The following is a 27,446-nucleotide window of genomic DNA, read 5'->3' as shown; positions in this document are numbered from 1 at the left end:
TAGTGGTCCCACGATTAACTTTGCGAATTTTGCAGGGAGGGTACCCTTCTTTCCAGTTGTAGAAGTATTGTACATGTCGTAAGGAGCATGCTAAGAAGGATAAGATCCCCTTCCTCATCTTCCCTCGAGAACAAGAAGCCTAAGCTTTCATGTGACACACAATCTCTCACCCTGATTCTCCTGTACCGGTGCCATAATATTCATAACTTTCATATTAGTGAAACTGTCTTCAATGTTTTGTCATCCTCGGAGCTAAGCAAACCTGAGTCGCTACCTGATATTGATCCCTTGACACGGCCTCTGCACAACCTGTGCGGGATTCAGTCCTAGATTTTGCAAATCGTAACTGATCTCCATCTCCTCCCACGATTGTGCTTAGTGATGAACATTTTATTTCAAGTTTTCAGAATCAAAGTGATATCTCACTTGCAGAGAATTCTCCATTTAAAGTATTGAAGATCTTCCCCACTCATCCGAGAACTCCATCGTAGGTGATGAATGAGCCTGCCATATCCTCGTGTACTTAGGCAGCTCTCTTGGAAGGTGCTTACACTAGGGGTCCTGGCACATCTGACCTCACTAGAGAAGCTAGTTACTTACAGAAGGATGAACCTTTGGTCAGTACGCTGGGCTCTAAAGAACCAGTGGTGGTAAACGTCCAACCCTCCTGCAGCCGTGATGGAGGTGCCCCGGGAAGTGTGAATGTATCGTAAGAACAGGCTTTTTAGTCAGAACTCCACTACAAGTTCACCCTTCAGAGTTTCTGCTCTTTTCAGATGCCTCTTGTCAAGGATGGGGAGCCCACCTTCAGGAGCAGATTTCAGGGATGTGCTCACAAGAAAAGAGACTTTCCACATCAATTATTTCTAGATGAAAGTGGCGTATCTAGCGTTGCTTCAATTATCAGAGACCTTTAAAGGTCCCTCTGGTGTTGAACAGCAACTCCACGGTAGTGATCTACATAAAAAAGCATGGAGGCTCAGTATCCCTTTTACTCTCAGTTGGCAGTTGTGATCCACCATTGTGCTCAAGGAAGTGAAGACACACACTCTTCCTGCTTCATCCTCCGTGAGGAGGATTGTCATAACAGACCATTTGAGGCAACTAAGACACCAGTTGGTTCAGAATGGTCTTTTCTTCAATTGGCAGTGTGTTGACTTTGAGCGGTTCCCCAACCCTAGACACGTTCAGCACCCAGAACACCTAATTCCCGGTGTTTTATTCTAGTCCTGGTGCCAACTTCGGCGATGGAGGATGAATTGCAACACTTGTGGAACGGGCTGGACCCCCCCCCCCCCCCCTCTCCCCTCCCTTAATCAGGTATTGGACAAGATACTTCTGTCTCAAGATGTAAAAGTAATGCTAATGGCTTCAAAGTGGCCTCAAGTGGAATGGTATCCAGACTTTCTGGATCTTCTCTTAGAACATCCAAGGGAACTTCCAGATTGGCAAACCTACTTTGCCTAACGCGTAAAAAAAGTACCACGAAGCCAGGCCACAGCCTGTGTCTTCACTATTGGAAGTTATCCAGCATTTGCAAAAGAGAAGCTTATGGAGACTGACTGCAAAACAATTTTCAGGATGATCCCCAGAAGTCTTAAGCAGCAGTTTATCGGGTAAAGTACAGTGGAACCTCGACATACGATCTTAATTCGTTCCAGGAACTGCTTCGTATGTTAAAACAGTCTTATTTTGGGGCAAATAATCCCGTAAGAATACTGTACACTGTAATTTGTATGATTTGTCCACAGCCCAAAAACCTATGATAACTCCTTAATAAATTTCTACACATAATTACACATATAATTGCATTATATAAGAAAGATATAAAAAAGATGAAAAAAAAAATTAATAAATTATAAATAAAGGGGTTTTTATTGTCACTTTATCATGGAGACAGGCCAACGCAGGTATAGGAATTGCTATGCAGGAGGAGACGGACGGTCGGCGAGGAGGTAGAGATGGTGACTGCAATAACGTACCGTAACTTACTCTAACTTACATGTGAACTTTAACCTAACTTAGCTTATTTTTTTTTTATATTTTATATTTTACATTTTTTTTATCTTTGTTTTTTTAAGTTTCATCACTTTTACTCAGTTCAATGTTTTCTTTGCTTCACTTTTTCTCTTCATCACGATCACTAGACCGCTTCGTAGATTTTTTCAAGGAACTATCGAGAGAAAGTTGCTTGGTACGGCTTTTCAGAATTTTTCTGAAACAGGTTAAACAGACATAATCGAATTGCGAAACTACACGGCAAACCTGAAGTTTCTCTCGGTGATACTTATCAATGAAATCAACCACATGTTGATATGCCAACCTCTCTCTTATTTCAGCCGAACTTAAGATGTGCTCTACATCCTCGATGTCCTCGGACTCGCTCAACTGCGCTTGGAACTCATCATGCTGCATGGCCTGCAGCTCCTCGAGTTCCTTGGTGGTGAGCTCTTCATGATGCTCCTCGACGAGTTCGGTGATGTCGTCTTCATCGACTTCCAGACCCATGGACTTGCCAAGGGATACAATCTCTTCTATATATTCCTCTACAGCAAGCACAGGTTCAGGCTCGGGGCCAAAACCTTCAAAGTCTTGGGCAAAACAGCATCAGGCTAAAGCTTCTTCCAAGCTGAATTCAGTATCCATCGAGTTACTCCCACCCAAGCCTGATCTATGATCTTCAAGCAGTGCACGATATTGAAATGGCTCCTCCAAAATTCATGCAAAGTTAAGTTGGTGCTTTGTGTGACGTTAAAGCACTGCTTAGATAAGTGCTTGGTATAGAGTTTCTTAAAATTCGAGATGACTTGCTGGTCCATGGACTGGAGGATAAGGGTGGTGTTCGGTGGAAGATACAGAGCACTGATGAATTTGAACTGGTCGATGATATCATCATTGAGTCCTAGGGGGTGAGCGGGAGCATTATCCAAGCAAAGCAAGCACCAGGCAAATTCCTCTCCTGAAGGTACTTCTTGACAGCAGGACCGAAAACTTGGTTTACCCATTCAACAAAGAAATGCCTAGTAAACCAAGCCTTAGAATTGGCATGCCAGAAAACATGCAGCATGTCCTTATTGACTCTGTGCCTTAAATGCCCTAGGGTTTTCGGAATGATAAAACTAACAGATTTATTTTGCAGTCCCCGCTGGCGTTGGTACATAGGGCAAGAGTCAACTGATCCTTCATAGGCTTATGTCCAGGCATTTTCTTCTCTTCGGCGGTGATGTATGTTCGACTTGGCATCTTTTTCCAAAACAGACCGGTTTCATCACAATTGAAAACTTGCTGCTCTACGTAGCCTTCATCCTCCACGATCTTTTCAAACTTACCAAAATCGTTAGCAGCCTTGGTGTCCGAACTTAAAGCCTCTCCGTGCCCAACAACTGAATGAATCCCAGTCCGTCTCTTAAATTTCTCGAACCATCCACGAGACGCCTTGAATTCCTACGTTGTAGGATCGGTTGAACTCTCCCCGCATCACCCTAGAGCCCGCTGCCTTCAAGTTACAATAGATAGTGCTGGCTTCCTCACAAATGATCGTTTCAGTGATTATATCGCCAACAATCTCTGTCCTTTATCCATATCAACAAAAGGCGTCCCATCTCTTCCAGGGTAGGGCTACGACATTTTGAAATAATGGTGATCTCCTTCGATGGTTTGGATGCTTTAATGCCTGCCTTCTGCTTCATGATCGTCGAGATCGTAGAAATATTCTGGCCATTTTGTTTAGCCAGATCACTCGCGCAAACTGCACTCATGTTTTTCCATAATTTCTTGCTTCAATTACAGTATAATGAAATCATTGCCTTCTTCCTTTTCTCACCACTACTCATACCTTTACCGAAACTAAGCTTCTTAGGACTTATGATTATACATAAAATCAAAAAGGAAACATGAGAAAAGGAAGATGGTAAGCACTGTTAATAATGGACCGAACAGAGGACAGTCACACGATACGCACGAGAACAGAGAACTGACCAACGTGACGCTCAATGGCGTCCCTCTGACGTGCTGCCGTCTATCGGCGTAAATAAGAAACTACGACAGACGTTTAGAGAAAAATCTACGCGTATGATCTACGTCGGATGTTGGAGCATGACTTCGGGTGTCGAGAAAAATTTGATCAAATTTTACTTCGGGTGTTGGAACAATCGAATGTAGAGGTGGAAAGGTTCCACTGTATTCAACTTAGTTATTGGTGTCGTAGGGGGGAATATTGCTCTATTCAAAGCAACTATTTCCCTGATTGCATATTTTTGTCTTTCCTATGGAAAGTGAAGTTTCTGTCACAGCAGTTAAACTGAGGGGAATCAATCTCTCTTCCTCATGGGATCTGTCAGTCTGATTAGAAGCTTTCGACAGACCTGCCGATCTCGAAAGCTTGAACCCCAATCTTAGAATGTGATATAGGGTGCGGTCCCTCAATATGGCACCTTGTGAGCCTTTAAATAAGGATTCCGACAGGGGATTTAACCTGAAGACAGTTTTGTCTTAGCCCTGGCTTCAGCCAAGAGAGAGAGTAAATTGTATGGTCTGTCCTACCTTGTATATCTTATACAGGTAACTGATGATCCGCATAATCTGTTACTCCGTCCTGTAAGGGCAGTGAAGAAATACCTTAAAGAACAGCTCCTCACCAGCCAAAGATCTCTAACCTGTTTGTGACCACGCGATGTACCAAGACTATTTCCAAGAACACAATCTTTTTGGTTGCAGAAGGTTATCCTTAAAGCTTATAAATCCCCGGGAAACATCGCCAGTTCTCCTTGTGACTACTGTGGTTCTGCAATTGTGGCATACCACAAGAACCTTTCAGTGGTTCAGGTCCTTAGTGTAGGGGTCTGGAAAAGGCAGACTATCTTCAAGGCCACTACTTGAAGGATTGTACTCGTAGATCCTTGGATACCTACTCTTATAGGACACTTAACCTTATGCCACAACATCAGTTATTCGCAACATTGAAAGGCTATGGAAAGTGGAATGTGTTCCGTTTTTGCTTCTTCATCTAGCTATACCTGGGAGTATACTTACTGCAGGTAAGATTAACATATTTGTTTTCTATGTAATGTTATGGGACAAGTTAGCAGGTCATTGACTTGGGAATTAAAGATAGTATTTTTTTTTAGGAAGAAGCTACAAATGTCTTAAATACTTTGTAATTTTTCCGAGCTATACAAACCCAAGTCCTTTATCCAAATGTCTTGCTTGATCCACCCCACTAGTCTTGAGCAAAAGTAGAGTGCCTCGGCCATGCAGAGGCTCAAGTGCACTATCCACTCTTAGAGTTGCCAGGTAACCTTATATAGGCTACCATTTCTTTTTTCTGGTTGTAGTAAATCAAATCGGAGTAAATCCTATATAAATGACACCGGTTTGTATAGCTAGAAAAAATACAAATTGTATTAAAGATTAGTAAACAAATGTTTAATTTGTATGTACTGTATACATTTGAATTAATTTCTATTTTTAAAGTTCTGTGGTTTGAATCTTATATCTTTAAAATATCTTGTTGGCTGCTTTAGTAATTTTTTTTTTTTATTTTTTTTTTTTTTTGTTAATGTAAATGTCCTAACATCTACTTATGAGGTGGGTCATTGTGTGATTCAGTAAATTAACTTTAGGTTTTCCCCATTTTATGCCATTTGTACATTTGTTAGAACAGCATTTGATAACTTTTGTGTACTGGTCTTCATGATTTTACATATTCAATAAATTTTAGTTTGGAGTTTTTTTGTGAAAGGGAAAGAAATTTTGTATTTATAGTTTTTACAATATTTTATGTTTTACTTTAAAAATTTTTTAGCAAACCTTGATGAATGTCTTACATATACATTACTTATATTTCCAGCTGGAGGAAGAAGGAACGGAGACATACAGTCCAATACCTTTCAGCGAAGAGATAACAGAGGTGGCGGTGCTGGGGGTTATAGAGGAAACGATGGAAACCGTTTTAGGGAACCTGATGACAGATGGAGAGGAGGGCGGGATAACAGAAGGTAAGTGCAATATCACGAGTTAGTACTTTTATTTTTCATCAAATGTTGCCCTATTTCTGTGACTGAAGGAATACCAGTCTCAAGATTTGAATCAACTTCCATAAGATTCCCCTTATGAATGGCTATTTCTGTTTGCCAATTCTTGTCTCCCTTGTACACTTAACTGTTCCATGGTGCTTGTTAGTGAACATTATTTTTTCAGGATTGCCTTTGCTTGATGCTCTTGTTTAGGTTATAATTCTTGTTAATTTTTCCTTTTTGGGGTAATTGTCATCTTTGACAGTCTCTTGGGCTATTGCAAGTAGTAGTAAAGTATTATTTTCTACCTTCATTACCAATATCAAAGAGATTGTAATATTCAGTGATAGTGTTAGTGTTGATTTTAGGATATAGATTTGATTGGAAGCTGTTTTGACTTGGCCTTGTTCTTGAAGACTATTCTCGAGTTAGTCTTTATTATGTATTTTGTTTGTTCTGCACCGTCAACATTTTTGTTGAACTTTGGTACGTTTTGTGTCAGTCTTTAAGGGGGCTAGTGTACCGAAAAATAGCTGATTTGGGTGTCAGATGCCGAATTTTACTTTTGCGCATTTCCGGCAACTTCATAGTGTTGGCAATGCCAGACGTATGAAATTTTGTGAATTTTGTGCTTCTAAAGCAAAAAAAATGGGGGTTAACGGGGTAAAGGGGGCGTGCCGCATGAATTGTCATTCCGTGAGACCCATTCCTTCCATTGAACCATATACTTTGCAATTAATGTATAATTGCTTTTTCAAGTTGGGGATACTCCTAAAAAACGAGCCTAGTTTGATACCTCATGGGTGGTTTGGAAAATCATGCGTAAGAAAATTATAATTGTTGCATGCAATTCTAAAAAAATTATGCAATTGGCTTATATTGATAAAAAAAGTGTATGACAGGCAAATAGTAATTTGTACAGTGAAACACCTATGTCTGAATGTTGCCAAAACTTCAAGTGAAATTTGACTACAAAAAAAAAGAATAAAAAAGATTGCACAATAATTTTTCTATGCAGTTCTGGAAGTTTTGAGGCAACACCCAAGTGCAAAGAGAAAGCTAATATGATAAAAAAATGTTTTTATGAGATATAAATAGTTATTTATTCCAGAAAAAGTGCTTCTCAGTGAGAATACATGTGTTAATGATGCTAAAACTTCAAGTGAAGTTTTCTCAAAACTAAATTTTGAGTGATATGAGTGTATATAAATCCCTAAGACTTTTTTAGTTACTGATGGATTTTCAAAATTGAAAAATTGCTGGCATTTGTATATAATTTAGAAGGGCTCCATAAATTTAAATCTAAATTTTTTCCCTTTTTTTATTTTTTCACTAATTTTTTATATTACATTTTTTTTTAACTATATAGGTAGTACTAATATAGAAAAATATTAAAAAATCAAATTAAAGGAAATAGAAAGCACTACAAGTTCTAATAAAATTTATGAAAAAAAAAATTATGACTATCTAAAAAAAAAAACATAAAAAAAAACAAAATAAAAAATTAACCAATTTTTCTCAAATTTGGTATGAGAGTAGCTCTATATACTCTAAACAACTACACAAAGTTTCATGAGTATAGAATAATAAATAGGGGTTTCTTGTCTTTGGTACACTAGCCCCCTTAATCTTTAGATTGATGCAATGAACCAGTGTTGTGGGTTTAGTTTTGGCTGTTCAAATTGAACCAGACAATGTCATCTGGGAAAGAGCTGTGTGTGCTTGCTATGAAATCAACAACACTTGCATGGTGTGGCCTACATTGACTGGACCTATTAGTGTACATCTCGCTAGTAGATCACCATTTCCAACCAACAATGGCCAGATGATCAACTAAAAGGAATGCTATGTAACCTGAAAATTTTGAGTAATGTAGTATTCAGTTGGGCATAAGGATCATAAGTTGTATATTGTACATTACTAAATCGATGGTTTCAAATCTACCCAGCCCCTTTGCTCTTGAATACCCTTGTTATTGTAGAACTAGTGTCAAGTACTATCTGCCCAATTCTAATCTTACTTTGTAATTCAGCCCAGTTAGCTTTTGCTTCATTTGCTCTCATTCTCTTCTCTAAATTTGTGAATGTTGATATTTCATTGCATCTCGACCATCTCATACCAACCAGAACTTATACTTTGGAGGTGTTTTGAAAACCATATGCAGTAGGGTGGAAAATTTTTTTTTTAGTTAGTCTTCATAGATAGTTAAATGTACAGATGAAACTTTCTAGTGTATTATAGCTAAAAGTTCTTGAAATTATATTTAGTTTATATTTTTACAAGAATTTTTCCTTGTAGCGATAACCGAGGAGCCTATGATGACAGAAGCAGAGATGGTGGGGGTGGTGGAGTTAATGGACCCCCAAGAAATAACCGATGGGTTGAAGATGAACGTGATCGTTCTGGAGTAAGTGGTAGCCGTTGGCAAGAGCGTTCAAATCAACAAGACGATTGGTCTCAGCCTCTTGCAAGAAATGAGGTTCTTGAGGCTGAACTTTTCAGTAATAGTGGTACTACGGTAAGTTGTTCATTCTGATTATGCTTGTTTAGCTCACTTAAGTTGGCCAGATTATTTTGTTTTAAATTATTGGAGCTCGGCAATTTTTTTTTTCATAAGATTAATTTTTCTTGGGTGACATGGGGAGTACTATATGAAATTAAACTAATACTCAGCATAGCCAAATTCTTTTTATTTTTAATTATTTTTCAGTCAAATAGTGGAATCAACTTTGACAAATATGACGACATCCCAGTTGAAGCTACTGGAGAAGACATTCCTGCTTCAATCAGCTCTTTCGCGGATATTAAGCTGACAGAGATCATTAGACAGAACATTAGCATGGCCCGCTATGATAGGCCAACTCCAGTGCAGGTTAGTAGATTGTCAGTCAGGGGTTGTAGTAATGTATTTTGTTTTGTCTCTACAAGGAAGATGTAATTCTGATATTCATTATTCCAATTAAACTCCCCTCAAGTTCATAGCTATCTAGTCTTCATAATAAAAGCTATTTCATGATAAGCATTAATAATAATAAAAAATTAGAATGTTGTACTGATGTACTACCCTTTGTGCCCCACTTGAAAGATGTGGTATGGAGCACTAAAGGAAACTGTTGCATAGTACACTAATGTAAACAACATCTTAACTTGTCTGTGAGCTTCTTTCTTTTGTTTTCCTGATTGCATTTCCCAACTAGATTATATGCAGATTGTAAAGGGTGTGGCATGCACAATGTTCTTTAGAATGAAATTAATCTCTATTTGGAACTGGGGTAAATAGACGACTGTTACTGTCGAAAGCAAAATATTTTTCTTCTGTCATTTGACATAAATGAGAACAGGATAATTACTGTAACTCATTAAATGTTTCTTCGATTAGAGTAAATTTCGTTACTTGATCTAAGAACATCTTTAGTCTTACAATACTTCAGGCTCCTGTTGGATCTGATAATTTCTTCCAAGTTGTAAATAAATGATCAGTTCATAAGATAATTAGGGCATATGCGAGAGAAAGGACACAGGTGGGAACATTTGCGTTTAATAAAAACAGAGTTGCAAAAGGGGAGATTTTGAATTGATTGCTGGCACCAGCCATTTATGAAGGAATTCTATCATGGCTGCTGGCCTTCTGCCCGCACCTCCTGGCCAGCTGATCTTATGGAGGTGCTCATTGATGGGGCCTTTAAGGGACTCCCTTGGCTCTTGGTAGCAGTGGCGGGTGATGTAATCGCACCTCGCAAATGCATGTCATGTTCCGTCTGTCTCCCTCCTCCGGTGGGTACCTGTGAACATATAGACTTTGGTGCTCTTGTTGGCGGATTAATGGCGCCAGTAAGAAACTGATTCAAACTGGCTCTTCCAGCCTGGATTGTGGGAACGAGGTTACAGGTCAACAACTGTGTGCCTTGCTTCCCATGGTATCATAGCCAGGTACACAAAGGTCCACTAACAGCAATAAGGTGGAACTTCCAAAATCGACATTACTCTATACCAGGCGTATATTACAAAATGGACCCTATTCATAATTGTCAATTTGTTCCAACACGGAGTACTTACCTCGAACTACTTTCTTAGGAGTATCTGGGATCTCCTCCCATCCGACCAGAATTTTATGTAGTTTACCCTACTCCTGTTTTCTATGCGGGGTAATCTCTGGCGGAGTGATATGCGCTCAGAGACGACCCGGGGTCAGAGAGCATGCTTGCTCAGGTCTCGACCTCCAGTAAATCTTTGGTCGCGTCGGCGTTACATCCCGACGCTCTCTCTTAACCCAGTGGGACCCTTTGTGTCTCACGCGGTCCCCACATGGTCCCTTTGTGTGCTTCCCTATCCTTAACCTCTGTGTTCCTGTGTCTTGCGGTGTCTTACTTGTGCGTTATGGAGCATCCCCGTCGTTGCCCTGGGCCTGTGGCCGGCAAATAGTGTGGTGCTCTCCTCTCTAAGCCCGAATTTGACCCGCACTCCTTGTGTTCTTCGTATAGGGGCAGTGTGTTTTGCCCTACAGCCACGTGTCCGGAGTGCGAGTCCTGGAATGAGGTGCAGTGGGTGCGATACGGCACCAAGAAGAAGAAGGCCAATCGACGTTCTCCTAGGAAGCCCAACGTCTCTAAGCCTCTCGCTTCGCCCGGCATCCCGTTGGACAGTCTCTCTCTGCCGTCTTCCCCTACCCAGTGTAGGGGTCGAGGTAAGTCTGTTGCGGGGAAGCGGCCTGTGGTCCTTCCCTAGGAGTCTGATTTACCTGACAATGGGATTGTGTCTTCGGTCCAGGCAAAAGGGGGGGGGGGGGCCTGGGGGAGGGACGGAAGTGTGTTCGGATGACTGAGTCCTGGTGCCAGCGGGGCCTGTCTCTTCCGATGACCCTATGAGGGGAAAGGCTGCTGCAGCCTCTTCCCCCGCTTCATGGGCCTGATTTTCAGGTACTTCTGCAGCCGGGGGAGACGCCGAGAAGGAGGACTCACCGTCGTCGGATCCCCTCGCATGGGCGACGCTGAGGACGCCCTTCTAGTCGCCCATGAGACTGGAGGAAGAGTTAGAGGCGTGGTTCCTCTGCAAGAAGTTGCCTCGCTCTCCCCCAGCGCCTTCAGAAATGCTCCCTCCCGTCTTCCTGGAGCCTTCGTCACCTATGGACTGACACGAGGAACCACCAGCGACGCAGGACGACTCGGACCTTTCGGTGCGGTCCTACAGATCTTCGGGCTCCTCTTTCGAGTCATACTCTTTCTCCTCGGAGGATGGAGCTCCGAGGGACCAGAAGAGGAGACAAGAGAGGTCCCGCAGAAGGAGGTCCCGTTCCCGTTCCAAATCTCGCCACGCCAGGAGGCACGCTAGATCCCCCAGAAGGTAGCACAGAAGAAGCCGTTCCCCTAGGGAGGAATGGGTGCGTGTCGCCATCCCACGCAGCCGCCACCTGGGAGCTTCAGCAGCTCCGGGTACCTCTGGCTGGCTCCCAAGGGCGCGTTCCCCTGCCCCGAAGTACGTCGCCTACAGCAGGTCTGAGCGTCGGAGGGAATCATCACTTCAGGCTCCGGTAAACAGACATAAGTCCGCGAAGGTTCTGACTCCATCCGCCCAGCAGAGAGAGTCGCCCCTTCGACCTGGCAGCCGTGTCCCAGCCTCCAAGACTTCGACAAGCCGGCCAGAACGTGAAAGACAACCAGCAGCCACGAGGAAGCCCGCAGCAGCTTGGTCCTTCGTGGGGAGAGAAGTCCAGGACGGAGGCCTCTGTCCCAGCGGCGATGCCTGTCCTCCATCCAGAGCCGCCGAAATCGTACCACAACAAAAGGATGCCTCTTCCTCAAGCGGGGCCCTCCATCGTAGGTGCGTCTTCTCAGGCAGAGGACCTTCCGACGGAAGGCCTTGGAGATGGCACGGAAGGCTCAGCTGACGAGCCCTCCGCGTACAGGAAAGTACTAGCCCTCATCAGACGCCACCAGATGCTAGACGAACCAAAGCCCGCAACGGATGAGGACTGGCTCTCGGGCCTCAGTAGGTTGGTAGACACACCCGTGCAGCAGAGGCCCTCACTGGCTCTTCTCCTAGCTAGAGACGTTAGGCTGGGCATGGAGCATATCAACAGGATAGTGGCCAGCCATGCGGATGCCCCCAAGAGTCAGAGCGCCTCCAAACTCCTCCAGGGTCTCAAGACCCAGAAGCGATTTTACCTTCCTGAAGGTCGCCGTGCGGGTCCCTGTACGGTAGAACCTGCAATCGCCATCCTGAATCAGGGGGCCTCAGAAGAGAGAGCATCCGTCGCCCCAGTTTGCTTCTCCCCGTCGGAGACCTCCATAATGGAGGATTTGGCCCTGGACCTAGTTTACGTCTCATCGTGGCTAGATTGGTGGGCCTGCACCCTGGTGGACTTTAAAGCCTCGCACGACCTCTCGGTTCCGGAGAACCAGTTTTGCTGAAGGAACTGATTAGCTCAGGGGGTAAGGCCCTCAAGTTCCTGTCCTACCAGTCCCTCTGGCAGGCGACCAACTGGGTACTGCGAAAGAGATACAGTTCTCAGCAAACTACTCAGGAGGCTTCCAGACAGGGAAGCGAGAGCCCTAAGGAACTTGCCCCTGTGGGGCGAGTCACTGTTCCCTCTGAAGGCGGTGGAAGAGACGGTGGAGAGGGTCGGGAAACTGAAGGATGCTGGAGAGCCAAGACCCCCTCCAACAAGAAGGCCTTCCTATAGGAGATCGTCTGCAGATGTCTTTTACCCTTCCCGCGCCTCACTTAGCCAACCCAGAAGGGACGCCACGGCAACGGCCTGGCTCCAGCCTTCGCAGCCGCCGCCGCCGCCCCCCCCCCCCCTGTAGAAGAGCTTCAACTCCACAGTCAGCCTTCAGACCATCCTACTCGGGCTCCAGGAGAGGGCGTTCAGGCCGCACCTCTCGAAGGAGGTAGGAGGGGAGGCCCCCTACTCTGGCCGATGCCTCAAACTATCTTGGCAAGCCTGGCGGGACCATGGAGTGTATCCGTGGACCATAGCAGTACTATAGGAAGGGTACAGGTTGCCCTTCCTAGCGGACCCCCCACCTCTGATCCCAGATCAACAGGGGGAGTGGTTGGCACCCAAGGACCCCTTGAGAGTAGCAGCTCTGCAAGAAGTAGTCTCGGCAATGCTGGCGAAAGGGGCAGTAGAACCAGTCAAGAACCCGTGTCCAGGGTTCTACAGCAGGCTCTTCCTGGTGGAGAAAGCGACAGGGGGCTGGAGACCAGTCATAGACCTCTCAGTCCTCAACAAATTCGTGTGCAAGACCGACTTCAAGATGGACACTCCGAAGTCGGTCCTAGCGGCTTTGAGGGAGGACGACTTCATGATGTCCATAGACCTCAAAGATGCCTACTTCCATGTCCCTGTCTATCCCTCCAGCAGGAAGTACCTAAGGGTAAAATGGGGGTACCCAAATGTTGCAGTTCAAGACCCTCTGCTTCGGAATGTCGACAGCCCCTCAGGTCTTCACGAGAGTCTTCGCAACAGTTTCAGCCTGGGCACACGAACAGGGCATCCGCCTGATTCGGTACCTAGACGACTGGTTGCTTTCAACCTCAGAGGAAGTACTGAGGGAGCAAGGCGCGAAGCTCCTGCAGTTCTGCAACGTCTTGGGTATCATCATCAACTTGGAGAAGTCCCAGCTGATACCCTCCACCAGGATGACCTACCTAGGGATGGTCCTAGACTCCCGGTTGGCGAGAGCCTTCCCCTCCGCGGAGAGACTGGACAACCTAGAACAGATACTCTGGCCCTTCCTGTCGGGCCAGCCCAGGAGAGCCAAGGACTGGCAAAGACTGATAGGCTACTTCGTGTCATTGGGGAAGTTAGTCCCCCAGGGGAGGCTCAAACTCAAGGGAGTGCAGTGGAACCTGAAGGAGCTCTGGAACCAGGGGGACTCCCTACACAAGATAGTCCCGGTGTCCCCGGAGACGAAGGAGGTCCCGGAGTGGTGGCACGTCAGATCGAACACCCTCAAGGGAATGCCTTTCGCAGCCGACCCTCCGGAGATGCTCCTGTTCACGGACCCATCCAAGGAGGGTTAGGGTGCCTATCTTCTCGACAAAACAGCAAAAGGATAATGGGAAGTCGAGGAGACGAACCTGCACATAAACGTGCTAGAGATGATGGCCGTACAAAGGGCGTGCCTAGAGTTCTTTCATTTACTCCAGGAAAACACCGTGGCTCTGCTGTGCGACAACGCCACGGTGGTGGCCTACGTGAAAAAGCAAGGAAGACTGAAGTCAAAGGAACTGTGCAGTCTCACAATGGAGTTCCTAGAATGGGCCGAAGTGGAGCAAATCAAAATCTCACCCAGGTTCATTCCGGGGAAGAGGAACGTCCTGGCCGATGGCCTCAGCAGGATAGGTCAAGTAGTAGGGTCCAAGTGGTCCCTACACCCAGAAGTGGCCAAGACCCTCATCCTGAAGTGGGGCTCGCCGGTGATAGACTTCTTCGCCACGAGACTGAACACAGCTCCCCGTGTTTTGTTCTCCTGTGCCAGACCCAGCAGCAGCGTTCGAGGACGCCTTCCAGCACCCTTGGGACAACCTCAACGTTTACGCCTTCCCTCCCTTCTGGATGCTCAGACAGCTCCTCAGCAGGGTGAGACGGGCGGACAACCTGTGGATGACTTTGGTAGCGTCCTGGTGGCCGGAGAGAGTGGTTCGCCGATCTAAAGGACCTGGCACGCCTTCCACCTTGGCCACTTCCGGACAGACCAGACCTTCTCCGGCAGCCTCACTTCCAAAGGTTCCACGAAAACCCTCGGTCCCTCCGCCTTCACGCGTGGAGGTTATCGAGCGTCTCCTGAGAAAGGAAGGATATTCGTCGAGGACGGCATCGAGGATGTCAGGTTACCTGAGACGGTCGTCAGTCGCGGTGTACCAGGCGAAGTGGGCTACCTTTACTAAGTGGTGCTCCTCGAAGAACATCAGGCTGTTAGGGGCCTCCATTCACGAGATAGCAGACTTCCTGGTTTATCCCGGGGACGAAGTAGGCACGTCCATGCCAGCCATTAAAGGAGTCCGGGCGGCGCTGGGCCAAGTCTTCCTACTGAAGGGCATCGACCGAGGTGCCTCCAGACATATCTCGATGCTCATCTAGAGCTTCGAGCTGTCGTGTCCCCCCCAGGCCACTAGAGTGCCCCAGTGGGATGTGGCTAGGATACTGAAGATGCTTTCGGAACCCCCCTTTGAGCCTCTCAAAGACATCTTAGACAAGGAGCTCACCCTCAAGACAGTCTTTCTGTTAGCTCTGGCATCGGCAAAAAGAGTAGGTGAGATTCATGGTCTGTCTTACGAGATCTCGCACTCGAAGGGCTAGCGAGAAGCTACCTTCAGATTCTTACCCTCCTTCGTAGCCAAGACTCAGAATCCAGCTGTTTGGGACCCCAAGTTTGAAGGGTTCTCAGTGCTGGCTATCCCGCGTTCGGACAACCCGAGGGATTTACTTCAGTATCCAGTCAGAGCTGTTCGGAAGTACCTTGAGAGGACGGCCAAACTTTGCCCCGAAACCAAGAGTCTGTTCGTCTCCTCGGGACTGGTGAAGAAGCCGGTCTCTAAAAATACGATCTCCTTCTGGCTACAACAGGTGATCATGAGAGCCTACAGTAGTGCAGGGGTCTCTCTTCCAGGAAAGCCTAGACCCCACGACATTAGAGGACTGAGTACTTTGTTAGCCTTTGAAAGAAACATGGCAGTGGGCCAAATCCTGAGGGCAGGTACATGGTCTAGGCAGTCGACCTTTACGGCTCACTACTTAAAGGATTGTTCGAGGAGGTCCTTGGACGGGTTCTCTCTCGGTCCCGTCATTTCCGCGCTCCAAATGATTTAAAGGTGTAGCCCCGGGAAAGCCGCGGGCGGTAAGTCCAAGAGACACGGGTTCCTTCCTTACTCCTTTTTTTCCCATATCACCTTCCCCTACATGACCCTTAAAATCCTTTAACTGCCATGGGATACACTGTCAGTGGAAGAATACGTCTCCAAGGATTTTTGCAGTGGCGAGTTACTCGGACACAAGTGTTTTTTGCGTAGTTTTCCCTATTTTCTCATGTTTCCTTTGGGGTCAGCAGAACCTAGCCTCCTATCTAGGTTCCCTTTCTCTCCTCATCACGGTCTCTAGGTCCGGAAGGCCACTCCCACCTCCTAAAGTATAAGTCTCCTAAGAAAGCAGTTCGAGGTAAGTACTCCTTGTTGGAACAAATCACAAATTTTAAGTAATTTGTATTTTTCCTAACAGTACTTACCTCGAACTACTTTCGGGTTATGGCCCACCCATCCTGCCCCGAGTGCCTTACAGGACTTCTTGGAAACATATCTACCAAAAACTTACTGGAGCTCGAGACCTGAGCAAGCATGCTCTCTGACCCAGGGTCGCCTCGTGGCGCGTATCACTCCGCCAGAGGTTACCCCCGCATAGAAAACGGGAGTAGGGTAAACTACACAAAATTCTGGTTGGTTGGGAGGAAATCCCAGATACTCCTAAGAAAGTAGTTCGAGGTAAGTACTGTTGGGAAAAATACAAATTACTTAAAATTTGTGATTTCATTGATATGGAATTTTTCCTTAAATAGGCTATTTATTATGAAATTATGTTAATAAAATGTAAGGTAAGTGTAGTTTGGGTATATTTATTATCAGGCACTGTATTTAGGGCTACAAATATACTTAAAAAGCCAATAGGTTTGATTAGCTTTATGGTTACTTGCAGACTTTGAACAGCTTCGCAGATATCGAAAATTTATTTTTTAAAACTAGCAACCACTAGTTTAAAAAAATTCGAAAACGCATAATTTGGGACCCTGCTGTACTGAAATGTGAATATTACATTTATTATTATTGGATACAGTTAAGTGAAATAAGTTTAATTAAAATCTGCTTTATTTCAAATATAGCTGTAATTTTTTACCACGGTAAATGGATATAGTGTACAGCGAGAGCTGGGTGGAGGGAAAGAGAAGTGGTGCAAAGCAAGTCCAGTGCAAAGGAGCACGTAATATTTGAAATTATCGCGCGGCAAGGTTTTTTTATTGCAAAATTTTATTTTTTATTTAATAGGTATTGAGGTTCTCTGTCACCATATGAAATCGTGAAGTATAAAATTGCGTACAGTGCAAGCTAATTGTAGTATGTTGGACATAGGTTAGGAAATATTGACAATTATGAATAGGGTCCATTTTGTAATATACACCTGGTATAGAGTAATGTCGATTTTGGAAGTTCCACCTTATTGCTGTGTTAGTGGACCCTTGTGTACCTGGCTATGATACGGAAGATTTTCTCGTTGTACTAATATGCTAGGTAATTGCTAAAGAAAGGTGAAAATACCTTAAACCTTGTACAGTACATGTTTCTTCGCAAAATACAAACCATCATACTTTACATAGGTGAATGATAAAAGTGAAGCTTGGAATACAGCTGTTAGAAATTATAATGAGGTGGCAACAACTAATCGCGGGAAGGCAATGACCTCCCCCCCCACTGGCTCACTGACAAGCCACTTGGATACCACCTGTCATTGAAGGCAGACACTTTCTGCCTGTGGTATTTGGGAGCTATTATTTTTGTCCTTGTATCCAACGTATTTGCAACTTTTGAATGTTATTTCTTTGGTCTTTGAAGTTGTCTGCGGCACTTTTGAGTGCCCTAGATACCTGCTCTTCAGTTATGTTGGGGACATTTTGTAATCAGGCCTCGCCTTGTAATGAGTGTCGTGGGTGGTTATTCTCCCAGTGGGGGAAGTATAGTAAAAGGAAGAAGTAAAAAAAGAATTCTTGAACTTCCTTGACTTCCTCAACCCCCGGTACACTTTCCAACTTCTAGTGGTGACCAAATAATCTTGAGGGAAGCTCACGCCCAAGGGGGTCCTTCGAGTCTTGGGAAATCTCCTGTCTTTCCCCAGCCACCTTTGGAGTCTTCAGAGGGAAACTTGTCTTCCGGGTGTAATTCCACCTTAGATGGAGTGCTTAACCGTTGCCTTTCAAGGATGTCTTCCTTCAGATCTCTGGGTCCTCGAGGTGAGTTTGGAACATTGGTGCACAACTTCTAAAGACCCCTCATCTTTGTAGGGGAATCATAAGAAGCCTCCAGCAGCTGTACTTATTCTTCACTACCTTCTGGTGGAATCTTCCAAGGATGACTTGCCCTCTTCCAGAAGAGCCTCAACTGCTGGGGACACTAATTCAACACCCCACCCCAACCCGCCTTAACCTACAGATGAGCTTCTCCTGCGAGCTCTACTCCTGGATGCGCCTCGCTCCAGTGCACCTGATCCTCTAGACACGCTTTCCCTGCGAGTTCTACTCATGGACGTGCCTCATCCTGAAACACTTTGCCTGCGAGCTCCACTTCTGGACGCCCTAGACCATGCATGGGCAACCTTTGTTCACTTGTGAGCCAAATTGTTTTCCAAGACTGGTTGCAGGCCAGGAGCCCTAATTATAGATTTACAAAATATGTATCCATACATAGTGTACTTATCATATACTATACATATAAACATTTATTATATACTATACATTATACATATATACCAAGGCACTTCGCCCTGGTTTGGGGGGTACCCAGTATCAATCCAAATGAAAAAAGGGGAACTTTCCTCTACATTCCTCCCATCCTGTCAAGGGACTCAACCGAGTTTGGCTGGTACTGCTAGGGTGCCACAGTCCACTCTCCCCCGTTATCCACCTCAGATGAAGCTTCATAATGCCGAATCCCCTACTGCTTCTACCTATGCGGTCATCCAAGGCAACTGGAGGAAGCAGCAGGGCCTACTGAAACTGTGTCGCAATTGTTCGCTATTCATTCCTATTTCTAGCACGCTCTCTTGCCTCTCACATCTATCCTCCTATCACCCAGAGCTTGCTTCACTCCATCCATCCACTCAAACCTTGGTCTTCCTCTTGCACCTCTCCCATCAACTCTTGCATTCATCACCTTTGTTAGCAGACAGTCATTTTCCATTCTCTCAACATGGCCAAACCACCTGAATGCATTCATATCCACTAGCTGCTAAATCATTTACACCCGTTCTCACCCTCACTACTTCGTTCCCAGCCCTATCTACTCGAGATACTGTACACCAGCCATACTCCTCAGACACTTCATCTCAAACACATTCAATTTCTGTCTTTATATCACTTTCAGTCCCCACAACTCCGATCCATACATTACAGTCGGTACGATTACTCTCTCATACAGAACTCTCTCTATATTCATGCCCAACCCTCTATTCTTTACCACTCCCTTCTCTGCCCCCAACACTGCATCCTTCATTCACTCTCTGATGTACATCTGCTTCCACTCCACCATGTGCTGCAACAACAGACCCCAAGTACTGTACTTAAACATCCACCTCCTCTAGTAACTTTCCATTCAACATGACATTCAACCTTGCACCACCTTCCCTTCTCGTACATCTCATAACCTTACTCTTACCCACATAAACTCTCAATTTCCTTCTTTCACATACCCTTCCAAATTCTGTCACTAATCGACCAAGCTTCTCTTTCATGTCTGCAACCAGTACAGTATCATCATCAAACAGCAACTGATTTACCTCCCATTCATGATCATTTTCGTCTACCAATTTCAATCCTCGTCCAAGCACTTGAGCATTTGCCTCTCACCACTCCATCAACATACAAATTAAACATCCATGGCGACTTCATACGTCCCTGTTTCAGCCCTACTCTCATTGGAAACCATTCGCTCACTTAATTTCCTATCCTAACACATGTTTTACTACCTTTGTAGAAACTTTTCACTGCTTGCAACAACCTTCCACCAATTCCGTATAACCTCATCACATTCCACATCTCTTCCCTATCAACTCTATCATACGCTTTCTCCAGATGTATAAACACAGCATATACCTCCTTAACTTTTGCTAAATATTTTTCGCATAAGTGCCTAACTAAAAATCTGATTCATACATCCCCTACCTCTTCTAAAACCACCCTGTACTTCTATACAGTCACACCCCCTTCCTTCAACATCTCTGCTCTCACACCCTCCATACCAGGTGCTTTTCCTACTTTCGTTTCATCTAGTGCTCTCCTTACTTCCTCTCTTGTAATCTCTCTCTCATTCTCATCTCCCATCACTGGCACCTCAACACCTGCAACAGCAATTATATCTGCCTCCCTATTATCCTGAACATTCAGTAAACTTTCAAAATATTCCGCCTACCTTTTCCTTGCCTCCTCCTCCTTTTAACAATCTTCCATTTCAATCTTTCACTGTCTCTTCAATTTTCGAACCAGCCTTCATATATGTATAAACATTTATTAAACTACTGATTTTTATCATTTGATTTTATATGTTGATGGTTTACTTTTAATAGAAAGATTTGGGAAGCAAAACTAGTAAAAACTGAAAATATTCATGAAAAAAAGTTTTAAACAGGTTGTTGAAATTACATATGAGAAGAAAATTTACTGAAACACATTGTTTATAAATCTTGCAATTACATATAAAGAAAATATAAAAACTTTATTCTAATGCAAAATTTAGGCTTGTGTTTATTTACCAATGTCTCAATGTTTAGTGAAATGCTGGAGGCGGACTACTCTAAGGTTATTTTCAAGGTGATTATCTGTCAGCCTTGATCTTGTTTTTTATTTTGTTTATATTGTTTTTATAAACAGCTGCTCACATGTATTACGTACTCATGAATAGGGACATTTTCTTTCTTGCAAAATGTGATCCTCTGGAAAGCTTCATCAGATAAATTTTTATAAAAACTCCAGTAACGAATTATCTTTTAATTTTTCGTCTCGAATCGTCATTTCCTTGAAGTTCAATCAATTCCATCTGCAATTCCTTGGGAGCTTCCTCAACATTGGTATCAAATGGTAAAGAAAAAATCCGTAGATTAGTTTCTTGTGAAATGAAATTTTGAAATTTACTGATGAATGCTTTGTGAACTGATATAAACTTATCAGCATAGGAAGTGCAGTCTGCTTTGGAAGGATTTTCCAGTGTAGGGAAATGGAAATTATTACCATTTCTCAGGTCATTGAGATATGAAGTAAAATCTATAAGAAAAGAGATATCCCGTACCCAGCCATCCTCTTTTAATTCATGGATAGACTTGCCTGTCATTTCTATAAATGTGAAAATTTCACTCCTAAGATCGTAAAATCAGTTTAAGTTTTCCTGTGCTGAACCATTGTACCTCACAGTAGTAAACCAGATCCCCATATTCTACCAATTCAATTATCTAATTAGGGAGATCATTCCACAACTTGGTCACAGCTGTAATATAACTCATACAGTATTGAGCTTCATGATGGAGAAGGCATCTCTATTACAGTTTACTGCATACTTAGTATTATTAATAGGATGGTACTGGCCAGGAAGATATTATTTATTGCTAAGCTACAACCCTGGTTGGAAAAGCAAGATGCTATAAGCCTAAGGGCTCCAACGGAAAATATCCCAGTGCAGAAAGGAAATAAGGAAAATCTACAAAAGAAGTTTAAGAACAAAAATATTAAAATAAATCTTTCATATATAAACTATAAAGACTTGAAAATAACAAGAGGAAGAGAAAAAGGATAGAATAGAGTGCCTGAGTGTATCCTCAAGCACGAGATCTCTAACCTAAGACAGTGGAAGACCATGGTACAGAGGTTATGGTACTATCCAAGACTAGAGAACAATGGTTTAGTTTTGGGGTTTCCTCCTCCTAGAAGAGCTACGTACCAAAGTTAGTTTCTTCTACCCTTACCAAGAGGAAAGTAGCCACTGAACAATTACAGTGCAGTAGGTAACCACTTGCGTGAAGAAGAATTGTTTGGTAATTTCAGTTTTGTCAAGTGAAAATGGAAAGAGGAGAATGTGTAGGAAGAATAGGCCAGACTATTGTGTATGTGTCGGCAAAGATGAAATGAGCCGTAACTAGAGAGAGGGATCTAATGGACGTGTAATTGTAGACAAACTCTTAACGAAATTCTTTTAAAATATTACTAAAGCTAAGAAGGATCGTAATTCCTTAACATTTTTTGTTACCTTTGTTGATTGTATCTGGCCAATCAAAGGACCCAATAACTCTAGCTGTAGTATCTCAACGGATGACATCGCTACCTCATTGAAAGAGTGTCGTAACTCCAAATTCCTGATTTTTCAGGAGACGCATTTGAAAGTTGCTAAGTCCTATGAATTTGATGTTCACTAAAAATCTTCTTAGTGCCATCTCTCGGCCGCTAATTCACCTAGATTTACGACTCTTACCAAAAGATGCAGAATCAATTCGGCAATCTTGTACACCATATAACTAGAAACTAGCAAATTTGGAGTTACGACCCTCTTGCAATGAGGTAGCGACATGTGCCTTGGCCAACCTTCTTCCTATGAATGCAGAAGATGCCATGTCCTTGTTCCTTATCAGGACTTGTCATGATCATTCTGATTTGAAGGGCAAACATAAGCTCTGTTCACTTCGAGGACTGTCTCCCTCCTTAGAATTTTTATCCTTAGGAACAAACTATAGCTATACAAACCAGTCATTTAAGTTATATTACCTACCACTTCCACCCCGCAATTTCCTACTAGAGATGGTGGGATCTCAGCCATGAGCACCAATGCACTGACCCTCATAGAGGATATTGAGTCCCTTGTCAGGCTGGGAGGAATGTAGAGAGGAGAGGTCACCTTTTTTGTTTCATTAGTTTGATGTCAGCTACCCCCCAAGATTGGGGGAAATGCTTTGGTATATGTATGTATATACACATTGCTGTTCCACATGTTTTAAAATGGAAATTTGGTCAGTACAACTTCTACTTTTTCAAAATCCTGCTTGGCAGTGTACTGTAAACATCTACATTTACAAGTATGAATATCAATTATTTGTAAATTTATTCTCTGTGCAGTACTACATTAAAAACTGAAATTTGTTTGTAAGCTAAAATTATACTCTTAACTATTATTTTAATTAAATTGCATTAATAAATACAATACAGAACTGTGAATGATTGTGTATTTTAGCCTAATGACAAGTAAATTAGACTTGTCATTTTTCACTTTGTCTCCTTTCCTGGGACCAATTACTGACGTAGGGTGAGCTATACCTGTATATTGAAATTTGTAGGTATTCAATGCCTGGTAATGCTAGGGTATTTAGAACTTCATCTTCTGGGTTTGTTTATTTCTGCATTTAGATTTGGAACCCAGCACTTTTCTATATTGCCTGAATACTTTTTATCAAATAATCTTATGAAATTTAGTCTTTATCCTTTTTTTTTCTTTCAACCATTATAAAGTGTTTAATTTATTATATCTTCTTTTCAGAAATATGCTCTTCCTTTTATTCTTAGTAAAAGAGATCTGATGGCTTGTGCCCAGACAGGTTCAGGAAAAACTGCAGCTTTCCTTGTGCCTATTTTGAATCAGATTTATGAACAGGGTCCTGTTCAGGTTAGTAAAGTAAAATTTTCTAATTTTTTTTTTTTTTCACAGCCTAGGTAGTACAAAATAAAAATTGAAATAATGGATACTTTATTAGGTAGTAAGTTAGCTAACTGCTATGACTGAAATTATACTAATAAATTATTGGCTAAGTAAACTTATTTTCAAAAACAGTACTGTAGGTCTCAATCTAGACTATCCTTTTATCAGGTCAAGAACAATAACCCCCGTGGCCGAAATAAGCAATATCCACTTGCTCTTGTCTTGGCACCAACTCGAGAGCTGGCTACACAGATTTATGATGAGTCCCGCAAGTTTTCATATAGGTGTGTTACCTTTTCTTTCAACGGATACACACTACTTAAAAGTGCTTTTATAATACAATGGAGCATTTTTACAATTTCAAATGCATTATGTTGTGTATAATGAATCCTCATAATTGAAATGTGTATATATCCAAGGTATTTGGGTGGTATTTTTCTTCTAATATTTTCCCTGGAGGGTACAATTAACTCATGAATTCATCTGTAGGGCTAAAGTGCGTCCATGCGTGGTATATGGTGGTGCAGATGTTGTAGCACAGATGAGGGATCTGTCACGTGGTTGTCACCTACTTGTGGCAACACCTGGTCGCCTTGCTGACATGATTGATCGTGGCAAAGTGGGTCTTGATTATGTCAAGTAAGTGAAGTTTCCCAATGTATTCTCCACATGATCACACTATAGTAAAGTACAATAAAATTTTTACCCATTTATTCTGATAAACAAATTTTTATAATAACTGCTACTAATCATACAGATTTTTGGTACTGGACGAGGCTGATCGTATGCTGGACATGGGTTTTGAGCCTCAGATCCGGCGTATTGTAGAAGAGGATAACATGCCTCCAACTGGTAGACGTCAGACCCTTATGTTTTCTGCAACTTTCCCTAAGGAAATTCAGCGTCTAGCACAGGTATGCTTCTTAGGTTATTGACCATTCACCTTATATACTGTAATTAAGATAAAAGAATAATGTAGTTCAGACATTGGTGTTTCATGAATTTTTTTTATGTAATTCCAGGACTTTTTGGACAACTACATTTTCTTAGCTGTTGGCCGTGTTGGGTCTACATCCGAGAACATTACACAGAAGATTGTTTGGGTTGCCGAGGATGATAAGCGTTCTTTCCTCCTTGATATTCTGAATGCAGCTGGATTAGATCGACTCAGCAATGCCAACAAGGGTGCATATTAATAATTTTTATTTCTTACAAGATGAACTTCCAATGAGTTTGTTAATACAACTTGAAACGTAGAGTTTTTAGAATTCCTCAAGCATTATTTGCCTCTGTGATCATTGTAGGTGTGGTATTCCTTATGCTTGTGTACATAATTTTTACGTGCCATGGAGAAAAATAACATTGGTCAGGTAGCAAGATTACCTGAAGGTACAGTACTGTACTTATCTACTCTGCCTGATTTTTCTGCAAAAAATGTGAAATTTATTATTCTTCTGGGTGCTTTACACTTGTTATTGTTTATTCAAATTTTAATTTTTTAATTACAGTCCCCCCCTAGATTTGGGTGGTTGTGTTAGGGACCAGAAACCGCCCCCCCTCAGCGAATGGGGCAAAAACCCCCTCCCCTCGCAAATAGGGCAAATTTGAAAAAAATTAGAAGCCATTTAAAAAGGCTATAACTGCCCATTTAGATATTTAAAATGTGTAATAACATCAAGAGCTGTCATCATAAACAATGTAGAATAATTCAAAAATAGTTTTAAGACATTTTCCAGAAAAATTTGCTGAATGTGGCTCATGAACACCAGTTAAACACACTACTGTAACAATACATACAGTACATTGCTGTACTTAATTAGTTACCCTTACTGTAGAGAGGTATGTTTTCTATCTTCTCTTCTCTTCTCTCTTCTCTTCTCTCTTCTCTTCTCTCTTCTCTTCTCTCTTCTCTTCTCTTCTCTCTTCTCTTCTTTTTTCTTCTCTTCTCTCTTCTCTTCTCTTCTTTTTTCTTCTCTTCTCTTCTTTTTTCTTCTCTTCTCTTTTCTCTTCACTTCTCTTTTCTCTTCACTTCTCTTTTCTCTTCACTTCTCTTTTCTCTTCACTTCTCTTTTCTCTTTAATCTTTACTCTTTACTCTCTACTCTCTACTCTCTACTCTCTACTCTTTACTCATTTCTCTTCTTCTCTTCTCTTCTCTTCTCTTCTCTTCTCTTCTCTTCTCTTCTCTTCTCTTCTCTCTAAAAGCTAGTAGATACGCTCTACAGAAGATCTCACGAATGTGATTCGGGAATATTGATTTGATTAGCTGGTAGATAGCTATAATCCTTTGATCAACTGTAAAAGTCTCAAATTGATTCACTGTTCTGGCTTACTAACCTTCAAAATATCTTGTAACCTAAGGATTTTACCTTCGCTGGTACTAAAGGCAAGAAATTTATGAAGATTTGGTGGTGTTTATGGTCGATGCACTGTTTAAAAATTTATTTTTGTGCTTTTATACATAATTAATGAAACTATATTTTCCAAAATATATAGGCTCACTCGGAAACTCATTTTTTACAAATACTGCATCATCTTTTTTAATTAGACGCAGAATAATATAATTAGATGTATGAAAAATATTTTGACTGAAAATGAATTTTTTATTGCACTGTGATTGGTAATTTTTTCGATGGTTGGCATCACTAAACGCTTGCAAATATCAAGAGTTTTACTAATGAGTTACCATTGTCAAATCATTGCCACTTGATTCATCTCTAGATTTATAAGGATGAGAAGTGCTCTTAGTCTTTAGTGATCAAAGAGCTGGATGCAACTAGATGATACTGTACTTATAAAAGCAGTTCATGTACTGTTGGGGATATTATAAATTAGGTCTACAGTACCAAGTTTTGCTCTTTCTCCTTCTCTGGGGTGGAGGTATAGAAAGCAGTTAGTGTTCTATTTGGGAATATTTTAATTGATAATGGAAATTTTGCTCTTTCATGAGAGGTTTAGAAGATCTCTCAAAGTCTAATGGTACCTAGGAAATTTTAGTATTTGGCGTTTTGTGTTATTTCAACAACTATGGTAAGCAGTAAATGAATAATCAGTAGATAAATTGAAACGAATCTAGATTTCCATCCTGTTAAGAATAAAAATTTGTGGTTTCACCTGCTGGCCATCTGTACTATTATAGTAGCAGCAGAAATATGTAGTTTTTTGTTTTTAGTTTTCATTAGTATATGGTTGTTTTATTTTAGATTTTATTATTATAGTAAATGATTTTTGGCTTGATTTTATTAGTGCTCATTTTCTTTCAGTTTACTAAAACGGATTTATCGTTATATTGTATGTAAATTTATACCTTTACATATCGTTATTACATGGAAATTTTACCATTTGGATGTAGTAAATAACATAAAGGAAATAAGAAATATACATAGAGAGGGTATTCTAGAGTCTTGTAATGATTTCCTATAACAGCAAAGTAAATAACATACAGGAAATAAGAAATATACATATAGAGCGGGTATTCTTGAATCTTGTAATGATTTGCTAGAACAGCAAACATCGCAAATTCTTTATTTGATTATTGATTATCGCCAATGGCTATGGATTAGTGAGTGGAACATCGTTATATGAGTGGTGAGTATCTAAATTTACAGTGCTTTATTCTTTGAAAACCATAATATATAAAAAAAAAAAACTAATATTTTGTTTTATCTGGTTTGTTTGACTACTGACTTTTCCAATTTAAGCTGTATGTTATTGATGAATAATTTCAATCTCCTGTGGGTTAATGGCATTTTTTTTATATGAAATTGCTTTCAATAAAAGGGTATATGTATTAGTCCGGTGCTTATGTGTGAAATGATTAGTCCTGCATGTAAGTACTGTAGGTTTTAAGTTTTTATAAGCAAAAATCTTATGATTTCAAGTTGTATAAATTTATACATGTACTACTAATTCTATTAATAATTTATTATTATTGTATATACAGTATACTGTGATATATATATATATATATATATATATATATATATATATATATATATATATA

The 27,446-nt window shown here is 42.0% G+C and overlaps 1 protein-coding gene across 7 annotated transcripts in view; it reads left to right on the top strand.

Moving 5' to 3' along the window:
- Positions 1-27,446, top strand: part of bel (ATP-dependent RNA helicase bel) — a 112,396-nt gene that overhangs the window by 66,675 nt on the left and 18,275 nt on the right. For all 7 annotated transcript variants that reach the window (XM_068378702.1, XM_068378701.1, XM_068378698.1 and 4 more), the window contains 8 exons: positions 5,849-5,996; positions 8,313-8,532; positions 8,725-8,886; positions 23,286-23,411; positions 23,613-23,728; positions 23,934-24,083; positions 24,202-24,358; positions 24,467-24,629. In XM_068378702.1, coding sequence (XP_068234803.1) covers positions 5,849-5,996; positions 8,313-8,532; positions 8,725-8,886; positions 23,286-23,411; positions 23,613-23,728; positions 23,934-24,083; positions 24,202-24,358; positions 24,467-24,629 — 1,242 coding nt within the window. The remainder of the gene's footprint in view (positions 1-5,848; positions 5,997-8,312; positions 8,533-8,724; positions 8,887-23,285; positions 23,412-23,612; positions 23,729-23,933; positions 24,084-24,201; positions 24,359-24,466; positions 24,630-27,446) is intronic.

This window comes from Palaemon carinicauda, chromosome 8 (assembly GCF_036898095.1).
Source record: "Palaemon carinicauda isolate YSFRI2023 chromosome 8, ASM3689809v2, whole genome shotgun sequence".
NCBI lineage: Eukaryota > Metazoa > Arthropoda > Malacostraca > Decapoda > Palaemonidae > Palaemon > Palaemon carinicauda.
Note: the sequence above shows the minus strand (reverse complement) of the source record. Positions and strands in the feature narration are given on the sequence as shown.